General features: G+C 42.4%; 1 protein-coding gene across 1 annotated transcript; it reads left to right on the plus strand.

Moving 5' to 3' along the window:
• The first annotated feature begins 8,320 nt into the window (after window positions 1-8,320).
• On the plus strand, window positions 8,321-9,658 carry LOC114188771 (ATP synthase subunit a-like). The gene has a single exon (XM_028077409.1). The coding sequence runs from the start codon at window positions 8,439-8,441 to the stop codon at window positions 9,543-9,545; it is 1,107 nt and encodes a 368-aa protein (XP_027933210.1). The 5' UTR covers window positions 8,321-8,438; the 3' UTR covers window positions 9,546-9,658.
• The last annotated feature ends 236 nt before the right edge of the window (window positions 9,659-9,894 follow it).

Genomic DNA, 9,894 nt, shown 5'->3' on the forward strand with positions numbered 1-9,894 from the left:
AATATTTTGTATTATTTTGAGTTTTATAATTTATGGAATTTTGGACTATTCATAGATTTAATAGTTTTAATTTTCCCGTGTTTTTGGGAATGTTGTTATATTAAATGACGAGTATTTAGTAATTTCATTATTTTATTTTTTAAACCAGAAATATCCTGACGAGATGTTACAAGCCTTGCTCCGTCTCTAAGCTTCACCAGATCCACCTGCAACATCCTCTACTTACGTGTACCGCGTACACGATCATCGCCAAACACAAGCAGATAGGGTGAGCTAACAAAATAAACATATATTTATGTAAACATATATAACACACACACACACACACACACATATATATATATATATATATATATATCACGCAATCACACCAAAGGAATTCCCTTCTTTGATTCCATACCACATGGCCACAACCATGTTACTTGTGTTCTACCTCTTCTAGTGATTACCTCAAGATGCCTTGCTGCCATACCTATTAGCTACAACCGATAGAGCACGTGCGAGAAACCATGCTACGGATCATACACTGTAACACCAGGTGGAGTTCCCAAATACGAATATAATTCGTAACGTCCCAAGACTACCAAATTCATTAATTCACTAATCTCTGATTTGACTTTTGAGAGTCTTTGCTGACTTGATCGTCAAAGTCCTTTTCGCAGGTGACCCCCTAAGGGTCCAATCCGCCAACACTAAACGAGGACATATCCAAACCAAGGAGCAACCAGTCCGAGAATTCAACGATTGGGGGAAGATATGATTTGTGCTCCCTGATACTCTGTTATTGTTTCCGCAGAAATAATTGGCGCTCACTGTGGGGCACGAGTTAGTATCTTACCATAGCAATCCGAGAACTCACAAGGATGGTTTCCACACATAGTAGAGCTGGAATCTTAAAGGAACCTGAGGCAGGGCCAAGCATGCCTGCAAGTAACACTTGAATTTGGCCGTTATTCTGGAAGGGCAGGTCAATATGCAACAAGATCTCAACTCAAATTAGCATCTATTGCATAAAATTTTAAGAGTGAATACAATGCTAAAAATTTATGGCTTTTATACTCAAGCCATTACACATGAGGAATCTCGGCCCTTGGATGAGAAGGAGAAAGCATGTTAGCCTTTAATGCTAGCTTGGAGAAGAAGGCTTGATCTTGGACATGAGATCCTAGCTTGAAAAGAAAGCCATGTCTCCTAGCCCTTAGATGAAGGTGTGATGAATCCATGAGCTCTCCCTCCTTGCACCAAGTGATGCTCTCGGCCAAGCATAGCAAAAATTGGGCCGAGCCCAATGTGTATCTCACAATCAACATGTTTTTATGTCTTATGCATTATTGAAAGTAAAGTGTAAGACCCGTGAAAATTAATTAATTAAATATTTAATTAATTAATAAATGCGGGTAGAAAGCGCCTTTATGGCATTCATTGTCGTTTAATGCGATGTGGAAAAGTACTAGCTCAATTGGTTGAGAGTACTTTGATTGTGTGAGAGGACTTGGGTTCGAGTCCTATGTATGCCAATTATGTGTTGTTGTTGTTTTATTATTGATTTTTAAGATATGTATGATGATGTGATTGGCATTGTAAACTTATGTTGAATTGTGTATATCACCAAATGTGAATTGGCATAGTGGTTGTGCTTTGGCTTTATGAGTGGAAGGTCACTGGTTCAAACCTTGGTAGACAAAACTTAACCTTTATTTTTATTAAACTTGGATGGGAGTGAATGTGGAAGGGTAGAGAACCTAGCAGAATGGGGGTAGCCAAGAGGGTTGGAAAAACTATCAAATAATTGATATTAAGAGGAATTAAAACCCACTCTAAGCCCAAACTCTTTTTATTTTTAATACCCACCTTAAAGGCACCTATAAAAGCCAAAATTAGGTAAAGGGGAAAGGTTTTGGCATTGCTGGAAATTGACTTTTGTGAGAGGCACGAATTGGAGAGTGTGAGAAGAGTGGTGAGGGTACAAGGAGTGTACGAATCAAGGAGTCCTCATCTTAATCTTTCATCCAATAATCCGGGTTAGGGGAGCTGTCTTTGTGCATGTAAATTAATTGGTATGTGTGCTTGGAATGTTGGAATATTGCCTTCTCAAATGAATTCTGAATGATGAAATTTCGTACTCTATGTGCTATGATTAGGAAATTGAGTATTTTAGTTTGGGGGTATGATTATGTTGGATAATGTATTGTGGGATGAGGGTTTTAAGAGTTCGTGTTATTGATGATCGTGTAATTGAATGGAGGTGTTAAAAATGTGTGAAAGGCATGGTTTTGAGTGATACTTGCTCTTGAAATTGCATTGGTATCAATTGGTTGTCTGGAGGTGTAATTTCGTGTATGATTGACATTGTTTTGGGGTAAAATGCGTGTGTGACAGTGAGGGAACTCTGCAAGTCTCGCCCAAGCGAGCCTATCTCGTCTAGGCGAGAGTTGCAGAACCTCATGACTGGTTTGGGTCGCGCTGCTCACCCAGGCGACCTTGATTTGATGTTGAGCGACGTAGTCTCGCTCAGGCGAGGGACAGTTCGCCTAAGCGAGATCGCGAGGAAATTTGGGCGCTTTTGAGCGCGATATCTCGCCCAGGCGAGAAATATTGGTGTTTTGAGCGACTCAGTATCGCTCAGGTGAGAGACATTCGCATGAGCGAGGTTGCGATGAGCAATGGCGTTGTTTAAGTGGTTCCTCGTCTAGGCGAGGTATGTGTTTTGTTTTGAGCGAAGGTGTGACTCGCCCAGGCGAGAAGATCTCGCCTAAGCGAGATAACATGATGTCGTTACTGTTCTAAGCTTGCTCAGGCGAGGTTAATTAGCCTAAGCGAGGCTGAGGGCTTAGCTTGGGCGAGAGGTCCCTAGCTTAAGCGAGTTTATGCAATTTAATGCTTCGATGTGCTTGTGAGTGTGTTTGGCTGATTATACCATGATTAGTTTGTATATGCATGTGTTGTGGTGTATGGGCTTGAAGGACTAAGTTCATTAGGGGTCTGGATGTGCTCGGTGGTTGGACACATGATGGGCATGGAACTGGTTGAGTTCCCGTCGGCTACTAATGGGCGAGGAGTCCTTAGTATGATGATTGCATGTGTCGGGCGCACGATGGGCAAGGAACTGTGATGTTCCCGTCGGCTACTATTGGGCGAGGAGTCCATAGTATGGTGATTGCGTGCGTGCCAACGTCCAAGTATGAGACTTGGATGTTTTACTACAGGCGAGGAATCTATAGGGCAGGACTATGAGCGGGATAGGCTCATAGGGTTGGACCACGAATGAGTCAGTTTCGTGGGAGCACAGGGAAGTCCCAAGACCTAGTTCATGCATATGACTCATGAAGGACTATGAGGTCATGGTTGGGTGATTTGGAAATTATGAGTTTGTACTTATATTGTTTTGAGTGGGAAAGCATATTTATTTCATATATATATATATATATATATATATATCTGTTTATGTTTTATTGTGCATAGCTCACCCTATCTATGTGTGTATGGCGATGATCGGATAATTTGTTATCCGGGAACAGATGATGTGACAGGTGAGCCAGGAGCTGCTTAGAGACGGAGAGCATGGGCCACTTGGGATTTTGAAAGAAACTCTACTGTTTTGTTTTTGATGTAAATACTTTCCATGTTAAATTTTAATATCATTTGTAAATAACGCTATGGTACATTCGGATTATGTATGGTACTGATTATGGTTTTAATATAGTGTGCACTTTCAAGCCCTGGACTAGTTCTCGACAGATAGGATAGCCTGAGGGAGGATGGGAACTCCTCTCTTTGTTCCTTTGCACTTCATCGTGCCCCTCCTTCTTTGGTCGGGGGCCCCTATTAGATTAGATGTAGGGCCCTCTCCCTCTCCCGGTCGGGTCGACACCTTTCAAAGATCTTCCTGGATAGCACTTAGAGGCCGGGGATAGCAATAGCAGTTCCAGAGGTCTTCAATGAGATCATGGAACACATTCTCTATCGGTCCCCTTGGCCCTGGTACATCTTGTTCGGTAACGAAAGTACCCCGTTTAAGCCAAAAACAGAGGGCAGAAAAGTTCGTGGATTGATCGGGTTTCGTGTACTTATTTTCTTATCGAGATCGAAAAGAATTTCATAAGAGAAGATGTTGTTAGCAGAGGAAAGGGGAAGAAAGAACAAGAAAGTACCTTTCTTTGGTCCCATCACGGCGAGCGGGCAGCGCTCTTCGGTAGAGCTGAAAACCGATGAAGACAGATCGATATGATATAAAGAAAGGGGCTGGCAAGGCTGGCAGAAGAAGCGGAAAGAAAAGAGATAGATAGAGTGATCCCATCTTTCAAAAGTCGAATTGCGTCATATAAGAATGATCGCTAAACCTTCGTCTGCTCGGGCGAACGATAAAAATAATATCATCATTCCATCTCGGGAGATTCCCTACTATACTCTTAGCCTTTCTTTGTACCGTACCGGGGAAGCTCGGTATCGATAGAGGCTGTACGAATGAGATGAAACAAAGCGGTGAGATGAAACCTGAGATGGAGATACCCTAGTTCAAAAGCGATTTTTTGCTCTTCTTCCTGTCGTTCAACTCTTTATATTGTGACTTCGAACTTCGCTTTGACTTGGTATCTGAGCTATGACTAGCTCTTCTGCCGCTGTTGTGAGTTCGTCCGCCGTTAGCATTGGTTCAGAGCTCTTGGTCCTGGACGAGTTCGACCACGTATACATACCCCCACCAATCCTAGGTAAAATGTCATGTCCACGTTTCCCAAGGAAGTAGAAGGACAAAAGTTATAATCTTAATGTTGTACTTTCTCGAGCTTTCCACCGCTCCTATCCGAGATGGGTCGCTTCGCTTGTAGAGAAGAGAGGAGATTTCTTTTCCTAAAACCTATTATGGGGCACTCCCTACCCCAGAGACTCCTCTTGTTTGTGCTAACTGACCAAACGGGATATGATGGATCGGCCGGCTTGCTCTTGCTTCTGCAGCTATTGGACCCTTTTATTTTGGGCTAAAACAGAAAAAGAAAGAGCATTACACCCAGACCAGACCAAATTGCTTTGTTTGGTACAACAAAAAGCCTTGCCTTATCATCGAAAGACGGATCCGTGTAAACTGACCCATCGGATATGAGTGAAGCGACCCATCGGACAAAGGAAGAAGGGGCGCGGGGCGAACGATCCCTAATCTTTCTTCTCGATGAGTTCAGTTACCCGCCGAATAGTAGAGTATTGACACCGAACAAGCATCGGAAGGGCCAGATGGATAAGATAAAAAGGGGTGGGTAGAGTCATCTAGCGAATCCTCTTTGTAAGAGGTGTTGCCAGAAGCGTATTCGGGACCCATCATTTTGATGAGTTCACAGATTCCCGTACTCACCCAAGGCACTAGCGCGAGACCACGAACCCTTTTCAAACACGTTTTTTAGGAATCAACATCCCTATCTCTATGTTAGGAGTCTTATCTCCGGCGAATTCGTAAAGCTATTTAGATTGATATCTGCTAATCCTAGTTATTATAAAATTGTCTTTTACCATGAATCAGCTATGACTGACTGGCAACAACAATCTATTTGATTCTAGTCTTTCTAGACTAATAGGTCAACAAATAAATCCTAGTCAGACTGATTTTTCAGCAAATTCCATATTAGATATTAGATTAGACAGCTGCAGAAACGGAATCATCCGTTGCAGCAGTAGACGAAGAAAGGGCAGAAGACGAATCAAAAGAATAGACAAAAGAGCTCTACACTCTCTCTTTGGTCCTTCAGTTCTTCAATCCTAGAATGGAGACTGTCGTTGAATAGATAGCGTCAGAGATTAGAGAAGATGCTCTTTCTTTGTATACGAAATTCAATTGCTTTCTTGAAATCAATAATTGATAGACAGACTAGATAAGGAAGACCCAAACAAGGACCCACTGCTTTAAAGATAGATGGGAGGATAAGGTGCTGCGCCTTGGCTATTCCGTTTTCTTTCTGGCCCCTAATTAAGTGTCACTCGCCCTATCATCAATAAAATAAGGAGAGGGCTGGGCTTGAGACCCTTAAACGATAAGGAAGGTGCTTCTCTTACTTCTTTCGTTAGCGCAACGTGCGGAGCTGCTCGAGCGAAGCGAAGAGGTTACTAGTAACTGTTACAGTCCTGTCCATGAACTCGAACTCTAAATTCTATTTCATTTCGAAGGCTTTGGCCGGTCCTTGTTTACTATTTATATTATATAACTTCATTTCTAGCAATCAAACCTTTCTTCCAAACTGGAGAGCTATAGCCAAAAAGCCGAGAAATAAGAGATCGGAAGAAGGGGAACAAAATCCTTTTTTTTTAGCAAATAGGCCCGGCCAGGGAGATCTTTTAATCAGATGTTAGGGTAGGCTAAGACGGGTCTGGTACCTTGAAAGGAAAGAGGGGAATAGCATATTAGACCGAGCCAGAATCTGCTGTTCCTGTCCGCGATATAGCAGTTCCAACCAAGGGAAGGGAGTGAAGTTACTAGTATTCCACTAGTAACTCTCTCCCAAAGACGTAACTCTAAGACTTTGGCTAGCAGGGGGTGCCCCAACATCCCTATTTATTGGGAAGAGCGTCTCCGCACGTTGCGATATCGATAGAACTGAATCAACAGTGAATGAAAGACCCCATCCACTAAGGCCGACTCGAAAGGGTTCGGAATGGAATGGACTAATAGCTGCTGGACAGGTTAACTTTAGAGGCTCTCAGGTTGGCTGAGACAGGAAAGGCAGTAGCGGGAAAGAAGGGGTGGTATCGGGAGTGGCCCTATCATCCTAATAAGTCAAGGGTTCCCTTTAGAAGTCCTATAAGGATCTGGCACGATAAAATAGAACTAAACTAAAGTGTTCGACAAGCGTGAGTTCCCCGTAAGCCAGTGCTTCTATTCTGGCTCCGCTCCCTGACTGTCTGTTACTGTCGAGCTACTACGCTCCTTCTATTCTAGGTCTAGGGGATTCCCTTTCTTCGGAATCCAACGCTAACAGGAAAAACGCCCTTTTTTCAGAAACGAAAGGGTGGAAGAGCCAATTCCGAGAGACAAACCACCCTTTTAAGCCCTATTTTTTCTTTCAGGCCTGATGAATAAGACGAGTGATTCCCTTGTCCTTGACAAAAAAAGCACGAGTCTTTCAACTCTTAATAAGTTATTTTTTAAATCTCATTTTCCCTTGGTTCAAATATACCCGTCCTGTGCCAAATCAATCTACTTTAGAGAAATAGCCCGAATCACCAATTGCTTGAGAGGAATCCCACATCCAATAATAAATAGACGGAGACTATATAGACTAGTATAATAAAGAAGTAGAGATCCGTGTTTGCACAGGCTGAACTAATCTCGATTGCACCAGTAAGTAAAGTACCAGCGAACGCCGGGCTCGAACGAAGGTAGGCTCTGCCTCAGCTTATGCCGGTGCAGCTTTTGATGCTTCTTTTGAGCCAACTTTTGAGTCAATTCGAGCCTTGGCCAATCCTCACTCGACAGCCTAAAGGCATGGCCTAAATCGAAAGAAAATGGCGCTATCAAATCCGCATTAGCACAAATCCGATCGTTTTGGACTTGGACAATCGGGGTATCATTACAGCTAAATCAATCTGATCCCTACCTAGAGGATGGAAAAGCTATAACTTTATTATATATAGTGATAGTCCAACCAAGGATTTCTTTCAATGGTATACTTGGCCCAAGAAATGCCTGAACTTCACTAAGTTTCTTCCTTCATCTTACAGCGTATCGATAGAGCGCGATTCCGCTGGGCCACTTCCCTTCGGGCTTTTTCCCTCTGGTTTTTCCCAGCAGGGCTAGTAGCACTACGATCTATCACTATCAACTCAATTCGGTACCTCGTTCGTAACAAGGAAGAAATGGAAGATCTTCTAGTCATATCTTACGCGGTTGTCCGCCCAAGCCAAGCTTTCTCGATCAATAGATATAGCTATCAAATTCATTTCCCCTCTCCCCGATCCCTGTTTTTTGAATTCTCGTAAATTTTAGCATTTAGGGGCGCTTTTTTTTTTCGAAATATCATAAGAGAAGAAAGGTCCACGTTGGGAAGTAGTACGCTTGGTTCACCAGGTTGGTTCTACCACTGCAGGGACCAATCATGCTAGTTAGGCTATATGCTTAATACATGCAAGTAGAACGAAGTTTTCTTGGGTTTCTCTTTCTTAGTCTTTCTGATAGCTTTGGTCTTTTTCCCATGTCTTTCTTGGTCAACAACCAAGCACATACACATTTCTGACAAGTCTTTCCTAACGAAAGTAAGTAAAGCGGATCACAAAGATTGTTATATTCTATGGAGGAACAAAAAAAAAGCTTTGGTTTTTGGGGGGTCCCATGGCGTAGGGGGATCTGTCCAAATGAGAATTTAGGTCAAGGAGGTGATGGAGGTCAAGGAGATCAAGGAGGTCATGGAGGTTATGGAGGTCAAGGAGGTACGGTATTACAGCCGCCGAAACTGCAAAGGATGGACACTCCTAGACCCGGGGGAAAAGGAAAAGAAGAAGGAAAAGGGAAAGAAGTTGAGGGAAAAGAAAAAGAAGACAAAGATGAAAAAGATAATGGAGGTCAAGGAGGTACGGGATCACAGCAGCCGAAGCCGAAAAGGCCCGGAACCTCTTACCCCAACAGACCCGGGGGAAAAGGAAAAGAAGTTAATAAATTTCGATGGATCGAGCGGGTAAAAATCGTAACCCTTGCTTTTTTTGTTATTGTTATATGGTATTTCGCTATTCAATTCAAATGGTATTTCACTATTCAATTCAAATGGCTATTCCTCACAATTGCTCCTTGTGATGCAGGGGACTCCCTATCAATCCCTCTTGATCAATTTGAGATAATCCCATTGATGGATATGAAGATAGGTGACTTGTATTTCTCATTCACAAATCCCTCATTGTTTATGCTGCTCACTCTCAGTTTGGTCTTACTGCTGTTTCATTTTGTTACTAAAAATGGAGGAGGAAAGTCAGTACCCAATGCTTGGCAATCCTTGGTAGAGCTTATTTATGATTTCGTGCCAAACCTAGTAAACGAACAAATAGCCGGAAATGTGAAACAAAAGTTTTTCCCTTACATCTTGGTCACTTTTACTTTTTCGTTATTTTGTATTCCCCAGGGTATGATACCTTATAGCTTCATAGTTACAAGTCATTTTCTCATTACTTTGGGTCTCTCATTTTCTATTTTTATTGGCATTACTATAGTGGGATTTCAAAGAAATAGGCTTCATTTTTTAAGCTTCTCATTACCCGTAGGGGTCCCACTGCTGTTAGCACCTTTTTTAGTACTCCTTGAGCTTATCCCTCATTGTTTTCGCGCATTAAGCTCAGGAATACGTTTATTTGCTAATATGATGGCCGGTCATAGTTCAGTAAAGATTTTAAGCGGGTCCGCTTGGACTATGCTATGTATGAATGATCTTTTCTATTTCATAGGAGATCTTGGTCCTTTATTTATAGTTCTTGCATTAACCGGTCCGGAATTAGGTGTAGCTATATCACAAGCTCATGTTTCTACGATCTCAATCTGTATTTACTTGAATGATGCTACAAATCTCCATCAAACTGGATAGTTATTTATAATTGAACAAAAGCGAGGAGCGAACTGCGCCCCAAACTTCTTTTGTCTCCGCCATCATGATCTGGAATTATGGGCTGTTGGAGGAAGGTGTCCAATTCCGGAGCAATCGACTACAGCAACGATTCACTCTTATTGGTCAAGTTTTCAGTCTCTATCGAGAGAGAGAGTCAAGGGTAAGATAAGGCAAGTGTAGGATTGTAAAAGCCGTTTCAAGACAGGTCTATCTCTGAAAATGGAGTGCACTGTCGCCGTTGAGCTTTGTGAGAAAGAAGAACCTCCGCCACATCCTGAGAACAATGGATCGACGAAGAAGGTGAAGATAAGAACTGAGGAAGAAGATC

This window comes from Vigna unguiculata, chromosome 6 (assembly GCF_004118075.2).
Source record: "Vigna unguiculata cultivar IT97K-499-35 chromosome 6, ASM411807v1, whole genome shotgun sequence".
In the NCBI taxonomy this organism is placed as follows: domain Eukaryota; kingdom Viridiplantae; phylum Streptophyta; class Magnoliopsida; order Fabales; family Fabaceae; genus Vigna; species Vigna unguiculata.